Source organism: Erpetoichthys calabaricus, chromosome 3, assembly GCF_900747795.2.
Source record: "Erpetoichthys calabaricus chromosome 3, fErpCal1.3, whole genome shotgun sequence".
NCBI classification, from domain to species: domain Eukaryota; kingdom Metazoa; phylum Chordata; class Cladistia; order Polypteriformes; family Polypteridae; genus Erpetoichthys; species Erpetoichthys calabaricus.
In genome coordinates this window covers 28,390,100-28,408,120 of record NC_041396.2, presented here as the reverse complement: position 1 = coordinate 28,408,120, position 18,021 = coordinate 28,390,100, and the positions used below count along the sequence as shown (strand labels likewise).

Below are 18,021 nucleotides of genomic sequence, written 5' to 3'. Positions count from 1 at the left end.
CCCTAATTTCATCATCACACTTCCAATTTCCAGTTTCATAATCATTACTCTGCCTGACACTCTTTTCACCTCCACAACACTCTTGACACACTGTTCCTTCAGAATAACTCCTACTCCATTTCTCTTCCTATCCACAGCATGATAGAACAATTTAAATCCACCTCCAATCCACCTGACCTTACTCCCCTTCCATTTAGTCTCTTGCACACACAATAAATCAACCTTCCTTCTCTCCATCACATTGGCTAACTCTCTCCCCTTACCAGTCATACTGTCAACATTCAAAGTTTCTACCCTCAGTTTCATTCTCTTTACCTTCCTCCTCTCCTTCTGCCTCCGGACACGTCTCCCCCCTTTTCGTCTCCTTCTTCTTTGGCCAACAGTAGCTCAATTTCCGCCAGCACCCTGTTGGCTAACAGTACTGGTGGCGGTCGTTGTTAGCCCGGGGCTCGATCGATCCGGTATGGGAATTTGTATTGTTGTCCGCATATTGATTTGGCAAAATTTTACACCGGATGCCCTTCCTGACGTAATTTATCCGAGCTTGGGACCGGCATGAAGAAACACACTAGTCTGTGCATCTCCCATGGCTGAGTTGTGACAAGTCCTAAATATGACGGCTTTAATAGACCTGCCACTGTTATGTCCCAGACATTAGGGTGCCCTGAAGTGGGGGACCATGTAGAGGAAGTGTGTGACTGTAATGTCTGCAAATCCCCTTAAATGAAAGTCTGCCGTGTTCACTTTAATCACGATGTCTGAATTAGAGACAGTAGAGCGATAAATCAAAGAAACAATAATGGAGGGCACTGTATACCTCATGCAATTTATGCCATAAATGATAAAGGGATTTCTCATAGCTGGTGTACTTTCAGGATGAAGGACTTACTCAATGCCATAGGAGCCACTGACTGAACCAACAGGCTTATGATTTAATAATAATAATAATAATAATAATAATAGTAGTAGACAACTTTCCATTTTGTTCCTTTTTGTTTCACTGACTGGATTGGCTGGAGAAGCAGATGTGTTCAGCTGGGCAGTTTATTAAGAGGGCTTCATGCCATTGTCATAATTTAAACTCTGCAGTGCCCCCCGTACACAGTGACAGCGGGAGCTCATCGCACGGCAGGAATGCGAGCACAGCAGTTGTTTCATTCATTTCTCTCCTTGTGAAGTGTTCAGGCACCGAGAGCCATGCAACAGATGAAAGCCACACAGCTCAGCTGGAAGACCCCCAAACCGACATGCACTCCCCCCACCCGCTCCTTTCATGTAAGTGAAGCTGTAGCCTGAGTCCATCTGTCTAAAGTGAAATCCTGCTACTCAGTCAATGTTCCTTGGGAATGTATTGGAGATTTTTTTTTTTTCCCTGATGCAGCAAACGGGCTGACAAGAGTCGGAGGTCCTATGCCTGCAAAAAATATGCAAACTAAAGTGGAATAAGCCCCTGTGCGGGTCGGAGAAGTGACCTGAGCAAGTAGAGACTGAGCTGTTAAGCTGCCTGGGCAGAAGACACAGCAGACTGTCAAGAATGTCAGACGGAAGTGGCCTACAAGGACATGTAGATGCTCTGTATATCTCAGTGGAAGCTGTCATTGCCTTAGCATCTGTCCTGGGAAACACACTGGTGGTGCTGGTGGTGAGAATAAACCGAGCCTTAAGGGATACTACCTTCTGTTTCATCGTCTCCTTGGCCGTGGCAGACATTGCAGTGGGAGGCTTGGTCATTCCGCTGGCCATCGTGATAAACATTGGATTCCGAACTCAGTTCTACACCTGTCTCTTTTTAACGTGCCTGCTGCTGATTATCACGCAGAGCTCCATTCTCTCCCTAATGGCCATCGCGATAGACCGCTACCTGAGAGTCAAGATACCCACGAGGTAAGGAGTCCGCACTACATCAAGCGCGCTGAGTTTTAGAACACAGGTGTTAGTTTGATTTAGATGATTCAGATGAGAGGGAATTTAGGCATTAAAAGCATTCGAATGACTTGACGTTTCTGCGAGTATCGACACTTTAAGGGGAAAGGTGCTATATTTACTGCGGTGGGTTGGCACCCTGCCCAGGATTGGTTCCTGCCTTGTGCCCTGTGTTGGCTGGGATTGGCTCCAGCAGACCCCCGTGACCCTGTGTTCGGATTCAGCGGGTTGGAAAATGGATGGATGGATGGTGCTATATTTAAAAAAAGAATTGATTTGAAAATGGAATGAATACTTGATCAATACACCTGAGAAAATAATTTTATGTATTTTTGTTATGTAAGAGTAATTGTATTGAAATTTGATGACTACCATAACAGTTTTTACAGTCCATTTGTGCTAAAACTGCTTTTGTCATTTCACTGAGTTTCAGCACTGCGGTAATGGTATGCTGTAAGAAAGCCATAATTCATTTTAATAAGTATTTAAATAGCAATTCTTCTCAACATTAAAGTTTTTTTATTTTTGTGATGTAGAAATGTTCATATCCCTAAGCGCCCTACTGGGAAAGGTGCTATATAATAAAGATTGATTACATTAACAAACTTTTTAGTTCGGTTGAGACCTGGTGGCGCAGTGTTTAGTGCTGGTGCTTCACTAATTCAGCATCTCTCCACACCTGCATGGGTTTTCCACTTCTTCTTCTTTCCATGTTTATATGACTTTGCTGTTATATTTTTACTCGACTTTGCCAATGGAGGTTTGATTTGTACAGCCAGATGCCATTCTTGGCATCAACCCTCTCATTTATCCGGACTTGGGATCGGCTCCAATATGGAGACTGGGTTTCTGCATGGGTTTTCCACAGAATACTCTTAATGTCTTACTCCCCCATTTTAAAAAAATGCCCATGTTACTCTGATTAGGGATTCCAAGGTGTTCCTGCGTGAGTGCCAGCATATGCAGGTGCGTGAGCAAGTCCTGCTGCAGATGGGTGCTCCTTAAAGCACAAGTTCCCACCTTGCACCCAATGCTGCTGGGATGAGCTCCAGTCTCCTGCAGTTTTTTAGATCCATATCTATGACTGTAAGATTTAGCACTCTGTGGTGTACTGGTTCTAGCTTTGGACTTTAAGCTCGGAGGCTGTGGGGTTCAAATCCCTAACCCTGAGCAAGTCACTTCACCTGCTTGTGCTCCAATTGGAAAAACAACAGCAATGTAATGAATTGAATCTCATAATCAGTAAGTCACCTGGGATAAAGGCATCACTTTTAACAATGGGAAGGGTTCTATATGAGAATAGCGGATCTGAAATGCAATGAATATGTGTAAAAGTTTTTATTTATTTGTAATGGTTTCTGACAAGAAAAGGATTCTGACAGGAAAAGATTCTACATAAGCAGAGTTCATCTGAAATTGAATGAATGTCTGATTTTGTATATTTGTCATTTAATGTGATGTGTTCATTTCTGTGAGTTTGAAAAGGAATGGCGCCATATGAGAATACTGAATGTGTGCATCCATTCAAAATCAATAGGGATGGACGAGGCTACTCCGCTGTTTTTGCATTAGGAGGATGTGGCTTCAAAATAAAATTCATAACTTTCAAATCTTTTACGTTTCTCCGTATATTGCTAAAAGGTTCTACTTATTTCTGATTGTTGCAGTTGTTTAATTATAGTAATGGGGATGCTTTAGCATCCGACGTGTGCCTTTCTCTAATTGCATTTTAGGCCTCACAGCCCACGTGTCCCATATTTTTGCGCAGCTTAAACTCAGATCAATGGTCAAGACGAAGAAAGCTTTTAGGCAAATTAAAACTCTTCCCATCCAGATCTGCAAAGCCATTTAAACAAGTTGATGGCTTGGCATTTTTGGCAGCGCTGTACGAAATTCGATTTAACTAAGTACAAGTCAGAGTGAACTTTCACAGACCAAGAAATGAAATTTTTTAATTTAGATCTTAAGGCACAGTGGGTAGTGCTGAAGGCTCACACCTCAAGGGCCAAGGGTTCCACTTCAAGGGCTGCATAGTACATGCCGGTGGGCTCTGATTGCCACCCATATCTGAAACACGTCCAAGAGAACCTAAACGTTCCAGTTTATTATTTAGCATTAAGAAGAAGGACGCCTCACGACTGGACAAACTGGTGAGGAAGGCAGGCTCTATTGTTGGCATGGAGCTGCACAGTTTAACATCTGTGGCAGAAAGACGGGCGCTCAGCAGGCTTCTATCAATTATGGAGAATCCACTGCATCCACTAAACAGTATCATCTCTAGACAGAAGAGCAGCTTCAGTGACAGACTGAGGAGATCATTCCTCCCCCACACTATGCGACTCTTCAATTCCACCCAGGGGGGTAAACGTTAACATTTAACATTATACAAAGTTATTGTCTGTTTTTACCTGCATTATTATCAATCTTTAATTTAATATTGTTATTGTATCAGTATGCTGCTGCTGGAGAATGTGAATTTCCCATTGGGATTAATAAAGTATCTATCTATCTATCTATCTATCTATCTATCTATCTATCTATCTATCTATCTATCTATCTATCTATCTATCTATCTATCTATCTATCTATCTATCTATCTATCTATCTATCAGTGTCAGTCAATATGGCGATGCGTCTGAGTTTACGTGGTGCTGGACCAACATCTCATCCAGGCTGGTTTCTACGAGGGATGTTCAAAAGTTTCTGCACTTTTATATTTTCATTAGAAATGGTGAAGGCACCAAATTTCTGTCTTCAAATTTGTTGGGTTATAAATTGATCTGTTTGTATGGAATGATTACAATGAAAATTAATAAAATAAAAATATTAAAAAAAAGAAATGGTGAAGGCAGGAGGAGTAGTAATTGGTCATTAAAAAGTTGGTACGATGCTGGGAAAATAGCTTCACAAATGAAGGTGACTATGTACAGAGTGGTCCAGATCTAATTGTGCAATTATTGCTTTGTATTGGATAACAAGTTGCATAGTTAGATCTGGACCACCCTATAGAAAAGTGATTTCATTTATTTTTGAAATTCTTAATAAATAGAGTTAAATAAAAGAGCGGAAACATTTTGAACGTCCCTCATATCTTGTTTGTCATGCTGTTGAGATGTATTTGGGGTCTCACACAACACAATCTCTTTGAACTGCCTTTCCCAAGGTTTCTTCCATTTTTCCCTACTAGGTTTTTTTGGGAGTTTTTCTTTGTCTTCTTAGAGAGTCAAGGCTTGGGGGCTATCAAGAGGCAGGGCCTGTTAAAGCCCATTGCGGCACTTCTTGTGTGATTCTGGGCTATACGAAAATACATTGTATTGCATTGTATTGTAATACAGCCAAAGGTTCATAACTATGGGTTGCAACAAAATATTGGGTTGCATGTTGTTTATGAGTTATGTTTCACACTAGTACTCAACGGGAAAGAGTTGCTTGTGGTTTGCAGATTGTCTTACATTTTAAACAAACATCATTGCTCCACTGCGACCTGCATCAGCAAATCTCCAAGGACCCCTCCAACCCTGACATGATGGCCGTCATCGGTGATTCTCCAAGAGGGACCCTAGCGATTCTAGGTCTCGAAGACACAAAAAAGATGCAAAACTGGGTTACAAGAAAAGAAGATTTAAGAACCACAGTGATACTGGAATTGATTCATTTCCAGAAAATTGATGAATGGGTGCAGGTTAGGTGGATTGGCGATTCTAAATTGGCCCTAGTGTGTGCTTGGTGTGTGGGTGTGTTTGTGTGTGTCCTGCGGTGGGTTGGCACCCTGCCCAGGATTGGTTCCTGCCTTGTGCCCTGTGTTGGCTGGGATTGGCTCCAGCAGACCCCCGTGACCCTGTGTTCGGATTCAGCGGGTTGGAAAATGGATGGATGGATGGATGGTTGCAATTTTTATCCAAAGTAGTGTGCAAAAGTTTGGACACCTTGGCCAAATTAAATGTTTTGTTGATTTGTGAAGTGAAAAGAAGTTAACGCTGCTATTAAGGTCAAGTCAGACGTCTTTGCTTGGCTCTTGTTTAAAATGCTTCTTAAAATGTTCTTTTCATTAATGATCATCTCTGACGAAAATTATATTAGTGTTAGATATCTCTCTATTATAATAAAAAAAACCTTGGGTCGATATGTGATCTTCTCGGAAAGATACTTTGACGTCCTACGAGACTAGACTTTACAACCTTTGGAAGCAAGACCTGTGAGATGGTCACTTTTGCACGTCACCCCCTACTTCCAAACAATTTTAAACAAGATCACAGACATCTAACCTCGCAGTTGTAGGAATGCTTTTGGCAGACACACTTCATGTGCTCTCAGCTCTTAAAGGAGGCAGCTTATACGTCCCCCGGGCCACGAGGGGGCAACCACCCTGGATAATGAGGGGACCACGGGAACGAGCCAGGAGGCTCAAACTTATAGAGGCCCGTGGCCACCGCCAGGGGGCGCCCCAAGCATTGTGGTGCCCAGGACACCTGCACTTGGAGGAAGAGCCTTCCAAGGACGCCCAGAGTGCTTCCGGGTGCTAGTGCGGCACTTCCACCACACCAGGAAGTGCCACCGGAAGATCAGCAGCAAGCAGCTGGAGCACATCCGGGTGAAGATAAAAGGGGCCGCCTTCCTACAGTCAGAGATCTAGAGTCGGGAGCTGGAGCAGGACAAAGCTCCAGTGACAGGAGGAAGAAAGGCGGCCCACGGACATTGGGAGAGGCCCATGCTGGGAATGTTTGGTGCTGGAAGCACTGTGTGTTGTGTGGGATTTTGAGAATAGTAAAACATGTGTTTTATAAAGCGCTGGTGTTTGTCTGATGGTGTTCGGACCAGCTCTCACACTGGAGATATTTGCATCATAAGTGGTGCACCCAGAGAGTCCATGCAAGACTAGGAGTTGGCTTTTCTAGTTATTACCAGAAATTTGTGACACAGTAGCTTCAGATTTGGCTTGGGGTGATGTGCACAGCTGGTACCGCCAATGTTCCCAGTGGTACTGTAAGAGCCAATCTTAGAAAGTTAAAGCTTTGAGTTAGTGTTTGCTTAATTTGAATAGAATATACATTTCTTTCATAGTTATAGACAATGCTGTAGTCTCTTCCCCTGTAACAGAGGCGTGACCACGGGGGGGCTGGGGTGGGCACTACCCCCCCAGAGACAAGCCGTGCCCCTCCTGCGAAATGCTCTGTCTGCCCAATGAAAACTCTGGACAAGAATAACATTTGATTTTCAAAACTGAGTTGCTTTCCAATCGGCCCGTTTGAATTTGGGGCATATCCGTCAGTGTCTCCTCCACTAGACAGGCACCGTGCTGCTCACAGTTCACTTCACCACACATTTTGCAGCACATTTTGAACCTGTTGACCGCATTCTTTAAATAAAACAGCGTATACGTTCCATTCTTCTTTTATTTTCTGGTTGGTAACACCAAAGGCTATGCATAGGTGGCTTATTAAAAAGCAGACATCTTCAACCTCTGTCCCTCCGCAAGCTGCTGGCTCCATGGTTGAGCCCAGCACCGCTGCTACCAACATGGAGCACAGCGCACCCACGTCGGGAACTGAAACTCTAAAAGATGTAGATAAGCCTACACAATCCTCCAGCTCTGCGCCCATGTCGGGTAATCCAAACATCTGCCTTCAACAAAATATACAGTCCAGTCTGCCTGACTTAAATACGGATAGCCCATCCCAGCCCGTTTTAATTAATTATCCCATGCGCGCATTCGGACAGACACTCAGATGTTTTAGTGCAAGCTGGTATCAGTCTCGACCATGGCTTGAATATTCTGTTGTCCGTGATGGCAGCTTTTGCTTTACCTGCCACAAATTTAGTGTTTCCAATTCGGACTGCGAGGACCGAACACCAAACACGGCTACACTAATTGGAAAAAAGCTCTAGAAAAAAACGGTGGCGGCTTCCACAAACACGCGTCTAGTATCCCGCACGTCAGAGCCATGTCTGCATCACGGCACTCATCATTGGTGTGTCTTCAGCTGCATGTGAAAGCTCTTTCTCTACTTTGAACCGCATTCTCACTCCACTCTGCCGAACAATGCTGCATTCAAGGAAGAGAAATTTAGTTATTCTGGCACATGAGAAAAACATCACAGAAAATCTAAACATGAATGAAGTTATTTCAGAATTTGCGAAGAGTAACCGCAGACTGGTCTTGTAGATAATATCCAGGTTAAACACTGGAAACTGATGTCCTATAGCCTCCCATGACTACAATAAGCCACGTTTCTGTTCTTGCTCTCATATGTTGTACACATTTGACTTTATTGATATTTACCTTGTAGATGTAGTTCTATATTTGTTCACAAAAAATAATAATACAAGTTCCATTGCCTCTGTTAATTTTATTGAACAATAGGTTATGATTTATGCCACAATTTTTGCTTTTATATGTTATATAAAACTGTTGTTATTATTATTTGACCCCCCTACAAAAATGGGGATGGATGGATGGATATTTTTTGCCCCCCCAGACAAGCCAAATGCCCACCCACACATGATGTTCTGGTCACACCTCTTCCCCTGTAAGTTAGTATGAGGTAGAACTTTCTTGCTATAATTAAGATACAGCGAGTTAACTGAGTTAGTTGTTGGTTAGAACAGGTCCCGTTATACAGGGACTTAAAAGACCCATTTTAAACATAGAAATGGGACAGGCGTACAGTTTTCTAAACTTTTTGAAATGGTTTACCTGTATAAGCAAACTTAAAGAAATGAAACAAGAATTTTAAGCTTAAACTTAACTTTTCTTAACAAGAATTTTTTTTTGCTATATCAATTTTCTCTTTTTTGTGGGAACTGTTTTACTTTGAATTTTTACTAAAGCTTTTAAAAACAACGATATTTTGTTTGTGGAATCATTTCGACACGTTAGGCTTTTGTTGAATCCCATTTTGTATGCCAGAGCTGCAGAACTTAATTTTGGGAGAACGCAGCTACAGGTACAGTGCAGTATTTGGGACAGTGTTAGCATACGGGTATGTTAGGAGAGGAGTGGGTGACGTGAATATCAGAGTTTATTATTTCTTACAATCATTTTTTGCTGTTGTTTATTGTTTATTCACTAATTAAATTAAAAAAAATTTGACAGAGGAAAATAATCTCCTTGATGTAAGATGACCTGCTGTCATGTCCAGCCATGCCCTTGATACCATTTAATTAGACTGCCAATCCCTATGACCTAAAAAAACTGGAAAAGGATGGATGGGCTCATTAAAAAATCTTCTCATTAAATCCCAAAAGCCAATGTTCCCTCTGTCAAAAGAAATACAAACTACTCTGTAAGTCGCTCTGGAACAAATAAATACATACTCAAAAAAATCAACATGATGGACTGCCTGGCCAGAGACCCAGATTACTCATGGAAGTTAAAAGCTGCTACTTTGGCTGAGTGATTGTTTTTGGCAAATGTTTCACATGCAGAAAGAACATCATGACAAACTCGCAGTAAATACATCTTTTAACCTTGCAATATTCTTTATGGAATTTATGGAACTACAGAATTTTAACCCAAAAAAGCATGCAGCCTTTAAAATGCTTTATCCACACACACTGTCGAGTGGAGAACATTAAGAAGAATGAGGTCCTAGTCTGAGAGATACAGTGGATTTAGAAAATATTCATTTTCTGCACTCTTCACTGTGTTGTAGATTAAATTTTAAATAGAGAAATTTACCATTCTTGCAATCAATCCACACTAAACAACCCATAATAACAAAGTGAAAACATGTTTTTAGAAAGGTTTGCAAATCTCTCCATCATTTATGCATGTAGACTCCTCATTCAGTGCTTTTTTTGAAGATCCTTTAGCAATGCAGTGATTACCACCTGCAGTATTCTCGGGTGAGATTTTATAAACTTCACCTGCCCAGATTTGAATAATTCTTCGCATTGAGGCAGATATTCTCAAGCTCCATTAGTTTGAATGGGAAGCATCTGTAAAACGGACATCTACAGGTCTCCGTACAGATGTTCAAGTCTGGGCTTTAGCTGAGGCACTCAAGGACACTTACAGAGTTGTCCCGAGGCCACTGCAGCAAAAATAATAATGCAGCAAAAATAATAATGATAACATAAAATAAATTTGTCCAACGGTCTGTGCTTTAAATTTGTTTTCTGTATGATTCCAATAATTGTGATCATTTTTATAGTGAAAATCGCTGAATTGGCACATGTCCTGCTCAAATAAAGGGGAGAAGCGTGAGGTGCGGCAGCGACAAGCCTCACCTCACGTCGGACTGCGCTTTCCCTCACACACAGGGTTGATGCACGCAATTGTCGTGTGCCTGTTGCTGTCTGTTTGTATGTCGCCGATGTAATGTTTTCAGACACGTTTATTACACACCCTGACTTTCCACAGTCGGGATAATATCTTTAATGAATGTGTGTGACATATTTAGTCTTGCTGATCGGACATAAAACCGCAGTGAAAAGCCACAAGGTGAGGCAGACAGTACTGTGCCGCCCTGAAGGGGGCGCATGTGAGCCCAACAGGTGCTTGTTGCTGCTGTTCTTCTATGCAGAGGCGCCAATAAGTTAGCGCTGTCAGAAGGTCAAGTGCACTGCAGCGGTCCGTTTATTTTTATTTTTTGTTCTAAATTGACTGTCAAAATGGAAGATTAACACTTTTAAAACTAAAGGAAAATAAGGATTTCTTTTACAAGAAAGTGATGTGGAGATTTTCGTGGAGAAGGATAGGCGTATGGACTTCATTTACAAATAAAGGTAAGACCATTAACGGTTTTCAATTTTATAAAAAAATGGGATCAGACTAAGAAAAATACAATCCAATATTTAAAAACTAAATCTTGACCTTAAATACAATATTCTACATCCTTTTGTTGAACAGTCTGTATTAAAATTGATTAAAGCATCATAATTAAAAGCTTTTCAAAATAACTAAATATTTCAATAAAGGTCAAAATTGAAATCCATTTTTTTTGTATACTGCTCTATACTTTCATTTATATTAAATTAGTTTGAATTGTGGAATTGCAACGGCAAATTTAGAACACATGGAGGGTGAGGAGCAAATGCGCTCTCTCCGCTCTCTCTCTCTCGCCGCTATAAATGTAAAGTTTTATCTCAGTCAAATATGCACCTTACCTATGCGTGTGTAAAGAATCCTAATGAGATATGAAACCTAACCAGTAGTCAGTGTGCGGGCTGCCCATTGATTAGTGAATAAGCTGCTCTTTTGGGTTCATATATTTGTAAATCTGACTCTGAAGGAGTCAGTGTCTCACCAGCCATGAACCTCACCGCACGTCACTGTCTCAGCATTGTCTTGGCTGTATGCTGCAGGATATTGACAAAGGCAGAGAGAGAAACTATCTATTCAGACAGATGGATATCTGAATTTGTATGACATCTTCAATAAAAGTATCCATCACATGTAAACTAGTATCAATGAATAATATGGCATTATATTTTATAGTAAACTAGCTGTCCCTCATGGCTCTGCACGTAGTAGTGAAAGAGGATAAACTTTTAAAATCATCACAAAATAAAAAAAAACGTAATTCTGGGCAAGCGGAAGGTAGGTACGCTCCAACGTCAAACGTTGGCACTGTATCTGATCGTGTTTAGCTCTGACAGAAGAGTATCCTCTGCTTGGGGAGAAAAGCACATGGCCGTGAAATTTCATCAATCACCAGGACTCCGCCCGCTTCCCCCTCCACTCTGCATGCAGCCTTTCTGTTGGATTCGCGTGAATAAATCGGTATTGCAAGTAAACTATGATAATTAGTACCATGAGAGCCGGAATGTTCAAGCAATCATACAAAAAACCCCATCTAAATCCATAGTTCTCTCATGTACGGAGGAAAAACATACAGATCGACAGACGTTGGATTATATATATATATATATTATGATTTGGTTTATATATAATTAATTTGTCGAACTGTTCCAAGAGACTGAGTTCGAATAGCAGCATGTTCAAGTGTCTGTGTGTGAAATTCACATTTTCTTACCTTGTTACAGTGCTCTGCTCTCACATGTATGCATGTTTGGTTAACTTGTGACTCTGAATTTGACTGGTACACAGTATATGTGTATGTGCATGAATGTGGCAAGCAATAGACTGCTGTCCAGTCATTACTTGTTCACTGCTTTAACACCAGTGGAGCCATGACAGATGGTACTCATCTAAAACAGACTGAGCAGGTTTGATCATAGACTGTGGAAGAGGGGGACCACCAGGCCACCCAGCCAGTGCCCCTTTAAGCCAGTGCCCCTTTAAGTTTATTAGTTAATATGCATGAGCCAATGATTGGAGTGAAACTGTTTATGCAGCAAAACTGTCATTTAAAAAAAAAAACTGCTGTTTTATGACCAATAAAATTCACAACATTAACCCAAGAGTTAAGATGTTTAGTATATATACAGGTGCTGGTCATAAAATTAGAATATCATGACAAAGTTGATTTATTTCAGTAATTCCATTCAAAAAGTGAAACTTGTATATTAGATTCATTCATTACACACAGACTGATGTATTTCAAATGTTTATTTCTTTTAATGTTGATGATTATAACTGACAACTAATGAAAGTCCCAAATTCAGTATCTCGGAAAATTAGAATATTAATTAAGACCAATGCAAAAAAAGGATTTTTAGAAATGTTGGCCAACTGGAAGGTATGAACATGAAAAGTATGAGCATGTACAGCACTCAATATTTAGTTGGGGCTCCTTTGGCCTGGATTACTGCAGCAGTGCGGCGTGGCATGGAGTCGATCAGTGCTCAGGTGTTATGAGAGCCCATGTTGCTCTGATAGTGGCCTTCAGCTCTTCTGAATTGTTGGGTCTGGCGTATTGCATCTTCCTCTTCACAATACCCCATAGATTTTCTATGGGGTTAAGGTCAGGCGAGTTTGCTGGCCAATCAAAAACAGGGACACCATGGTCCTTAAACCAGGTACTGGTAGCTTTGGCACTGTGTGCAGGTGTCAGGTCCTGTTTGAAAATGAAATCTGCATCTCCATAAAGTTCGTCAGCAGCAGGAAGCATGAAGTGCTCTAAAACTTCCTGGTAGACGGCTGCGTTGACCTTGGACCTCAGAAAACACAATGGACCAACACCAGCAGATGACATGGCACCCCAAACCATCACTAACTGTGGAAACTTTACACTGGACCTCAAGCAACGTGGATTCTGTGCCTCTCCTCTCTTCCTCCAGACTCTGAGGCCTTGATTTCCAAAGGAAATGCAAAATTTACTTTCATCAGAGAGCATAACTTTGGACCACTCAGCAGCAGTCCAAAGGCGAGACGCTTCTGACGCTGTCTCTTGTTCAAGAGTGGCTTGACACAAGGAATGCGACAGCTGAAACCCATGTCTTGCATACGTCTGTGCTGGTGGTTCTTGAAGCACTGACTCCAGCTGCAGTCCACTCTTTGTGAATCTCCCCCACATTTCTGAATGGGTTTTGTTTCACAATCCTCTCCAGGGTGCGGTTATCCCTATTGCTTGTACACTTTTTTCTACCACATCTTGTCCTTCCCTTCACCTCTCCATTAATGTGCTTGGACACCGAGTTCTGTGAACAGCCAGCCTCTTTAGCAATGACCTTTTGTGTCTTGCCCTCCTTGTGCAAGGTGTCAATGGTCGTCTTTTGGACAACTGTCAAGTCAGCAGTCTTCCCCATGATTGTGTAGCCTACAGAACGAGACTGAGAGACCATTTAAAGGATTTTGCAGGTGTTTTGAGTTAATTAGCTGATTAGAGTGTGGCACCAGGTGTCTTCAATATTGAACCTTTTCACAATATTCTAATTTTCCGAGATACTGAATTTGGGACTTTCATTAGTTGTCAGTTATAATCATCAACATTAAAAGAAATAAACATTTGAAATACATCAGTCTGTGTGTAATGAACGAATCTAATATACAAGTTTCACTTTTTGAATGGAATTACTGAAATAAATCAACTATGTCATGATATTCTAATTTTATGACCAGCACCTGTATATATATATATATATATATATATATATATATATATATATATAGTGGCAAGCAGCTGGGGGCGGTACCCAGTTGGGACATCCAGAAGGACCGGAGGAGGGCTTACGCCTCCTCCAGACCACCAGGGGGTGACCGCCCTGTTGGCTTTGGGGACCACGGGAACAGAGCTTAGAAGCTCAACCCTATAGGGGCCCGTGGTCACTGCCAGGGGGCACCCCGATGCCTATGGAGCCCTGGCCCTCAGCACTTCCATCATACCTGGAAGTGCTGGGGGGAAGAAAACCAGGGACACCCGGTGCGCAGCTGGTACTTTCGCCACACCAGGAAGGGCCAGCGGAAGCTTATCAGGAGGCACCTGGAGCACATCCGGATGAGCATAAAAGGGGCCGCTTCCCTCCATTCGATGGCTGGAGTCAGAAACGGAGAAGGACGGAGCTCGGAGGAGAGGAGTGGAGGTGGACCGAAGGAAGGAATAGAGAAGGAAGGCCTGGACTTTGAGGGAGTACTGGGTTATGTGTGCACTTATTTGTAAATATATAATGTACAATAAACGTGTGTTGGGTGAACCATTGGTGTCCGCCTGTCTGTGTCCGGGCTATGCTCCACAATATATACAGTGGTGTGAAAAACTATTTGCCCCCTTCCTGATTTCTTATTCTTTTGCATGTTTGTCACACAAAATGTTTCTGATCATCAAACACATTTAACCATTAGTCAAATATAACACAAGTAAACACAAAATGCAGTTTTTAAATGATGGTGTTTATTATTTAGGGAGAAAAAAAATCCAAACCTACATGGCCCTGTGTGAAAAAGTAATTGCCCCCTTGTTAAAAAATAACCTAACTGTGGTGTATCACACCTGAGTTCAATTTCCGTAGCCACCCCCAGGCCTGATTACTGCCACACCTGTTTCAATCAAGAAATCACTTAAATAGGAGCTGCCTGACACAGAGAAGTAGACCAAAAGCACCTCAAAAGCTAGACATCATGCCAAGATCCAAAGAAATTCAGGAACAAATGAGAACAGAAGTAATTGAGATCTATCAGTCTGGTAAAGGTTATAAAGCCATTTCTAAAGCTTTGGGACTCCAGCGAACCACAGTGAGAGCCATTATCCACAAATGGCAAAAACATGGAACAGTGGTGAACCTTCCCAGGAGTGGCCGGCCGACCAAAATTACCCCAAGAGCGCAGAGACGACTCATCCGAGAGGTCACAAAAGACCCCAGGACAACGTCTAAAGAACTGCAGGCCTCACTTGCCTCAATTAAGGTCAGTGTTCACGACTCCACCATAAGAAAGAGACTGGGCAAAAACGGCCTGCATGGCAGATTTCCAAGACACAAACCACTGTTAAGCAAAAAGAACATTAGGGCTCGTCTCAATTTTGCTAAGAAACATCTCAATGATTGCCAAGACTTTTGGGAAAATACCTTGTGGACTGATGAGTCAAAAGTTGAACTTTTTGGAAGGCAAATGTCCCGTTACATCTGGCGTAAAAGGAACACAGCATTTCAGAAAAAGAACATCATACCAACAGTAAAATATGGTGGTGGTAGTGTGATGGTCTGGGGTTGTTTTGCTGCTTCAGGACCTGGAAGGCTTGCTGTGATAGATGGAACCATGAATTCTACTGTCTACCAAAAAATCCTGAAGGAGAATGTCCGGCCATCTGTTCGTCAACTCAAGCTGAAGCGATCTTGGGTGCTGCAACAGGACAATGACCCAAAACACACCAGCAAATCCACCTCTGAATGGCTGAAGAAAAACAAAATGAAGACTTTGGAGTGGCCTAGTCAAAGTCCTGACCTGAATCCAATTGAGATGCTATGGCATGACCTTAAAAAGGCGGTTCATGCTAGAAAACCCTCAAATAAAGCTGAATTACAACAATTTTGCAAAGATGAGTGGGCCAAAATTCCTCCAGAGCGCTGTAAAAGACTCATTGCAAGTTATCGCAAACGCTTGATTGCAGTTATTGCTGCTAAGGGTGGCCCAACCAGTTATTAGGTTCAGGGGGCAATTACTTTTTCACACAGGGCCATGTAGGTTTGGATTTTTTTTTCTCCCTAACTAATAAAAACCACCATTTACAAACTGCATTTTGTGTTTACTTGTGTTATATTTGACTAATGGTTAAATGTGTTTGATGATCAGAAACATTTTGTGTGACAAACATGCAAAAGAATAAGAAATCAGGAAGGGGGCAAATAGTTTTTCACACCACTGTATATATATATATATATATATATATATATATATATATATATATATATATATATATATATATATATATATTGTGGCAGGCGGCCGGATCCCTTCTATGTATGTCCATGGGCTGCTCAATACCTCACCCAGGACATTTGGTGGCAGCCTCACTAGCTGACGGTGGTGCCTCAGCTTCCCGCAGGGCTCCATGTGAGATGAAGTTCTCCACAGCCCTGTTGGGATCTGGGGTGGCCGCCAGCAGAGCCCAGCTGGACTAATCTTCAGCCCCACCCGGGAGTGCAGCTGGAAACAGGTGATCAAGCACCTGGAGCACTTCCAGGTGGGCCATAAAAGGAGCCAGCAACCACCAATCAACAGCTAGTCGGGAGGAGGAGGACGAAGCTTGACGGGAGGAGTGGTGGTGGTGCCAGAAGGGAGTATTGTGTTGGAGAGTTGTGTGTTTGGGACTGTGTTGTACCTGTGGGTTTCACGGGGAAGATGTGCCCTATAGGTGAAGAAAAATAAACATTTGCTTTATTTTATACATGCCTTGATGTCAGTGTGTGTTGGGTCAAGTGCAATATAGCGCCTTTGTTACTATACAGTGGTGTGAAAAACTATTTGCCCCCTTCCTGATTTCTTATTCTTTTGCATGTTTGTCACACAAAATGTTTCTGATCATCAAACACATTTAACCATTAGTCAAATATAACACAAGTAAACACAAAATGCAGTTTGTAAATGGTGGTTTTTATTATTTAGGGAGAAAAAAAAATCCAAACCTACTTGGCCCTGTGTGAAAAAGTAATTGCCCCCTGAACCTAATAACTGGTTGGGCCACCCTTAGCAGCAATAACTGCAATCAAGCGTTTGCGATAACTTGCAATGAGTCTTTTACAGTGCTCTGGAGAAATTTTGGCCCACTCATCTTTGCAAAATTGTTGTAATTCAGCTTTATTTGAGGGTTTTCTAGCATGAACCGCCTTTTTAAGGTCATGCCATAGCATCTCAATTGGATTCAGGTCAGGACTTTGACTGGGCCACTCCAAAGTCTTCATTTTGCTTTTCTTCAGCCATTCAGAGGTGGATTTGCTGGTGTGTTTTGGGTCATTGTCCTGTTGCAGCACCCAAGATCGCTTCAGCTTGAGTTGACGAACAGATGGCCGGACATTCTCCTTCAGGATTTTTTGGTAGACAGTAGAATTCATGGTTCCATCTATCACAGCAAGCCTTCCAGGTCCTGAAGCAGCAAAACAACCCCAGACCATCACACTACCACCACCATATTTTACTGTTGGTATGATGTTCTTTTTCTGAAATGCTGTGTTCCTTTTACGCCAGATGTAACGGGACATTTGCCTTCCAAAAAGTTCAACTTTTGTCTCATCAGTCCACAAGGTATTTTCCCAAAAGTCTTGGCAATCATTGAGATGTTTCTTAGCAAAATTGAGACGAGCCCTAATGTTCTTTTTGCTTAACAGTGGTTTGCGTCTTGGAAATCTGCCATGCAGGCCGTTTTTGCCCAGTCTCTTTCTTATGGTGGAGTCGTGAACACTGACCTTAATTGAGGCAAGTGAGGCCTGCAGTTCTTTAGACGTTGTCCTGGGGTCTTTTGTGACCTCTCGGATGAGTCGTCTCTGCGCTCTTGCGGTAATTTTGGTCGGCCGGCCACTCCTGGGAAGGTTCTCCACTGTTCCATGTTTTTGCCATTTGTGGATAATGGCTCTCACTGTGGTTCGCTGGAGTCCCAAAGCTTTAGAAATGGCTTTATAACCTTTACCAGACTGATAGATCTCAATTACTTCTGTTCTCATTTGTTCCTGAATTTCTTTGGATCTTGGCATGATGTCTAGCTTTTGAGGTGCTTTTGGTCTACTTCTCTGTGTCAGGCAGCTCCTATTTAAGTGATTTCTTGA

The 18,021-nt window shown here is 42.0% G+C and overlaps 1 protein-coding gene across 1 annotated transcript in view; it reads left to right on the top strand.

Moving 5' to 3' along the window:
• The first annotated feature begins 995 nt into the window (after positions 1–995).
• The window catches only part of LOC114647678 (adenosine receptor A1-like), a 36,250-nt gene continuing 19,224 nt past the window's right edge, over positions 996–18,021 (top strand). Inside the window, exon 1 of the mRNA XM_028796283.2 lies at positions 996–1,884. Coding sequence (XP_028652116.1) covers positions 1,535–1,884 — 350 coding nt within the window. The 5' untranslated portion in view covers positions 996–1,534. The remainder of the gene's footprint in view (positions 1,885–18,021) is intronic.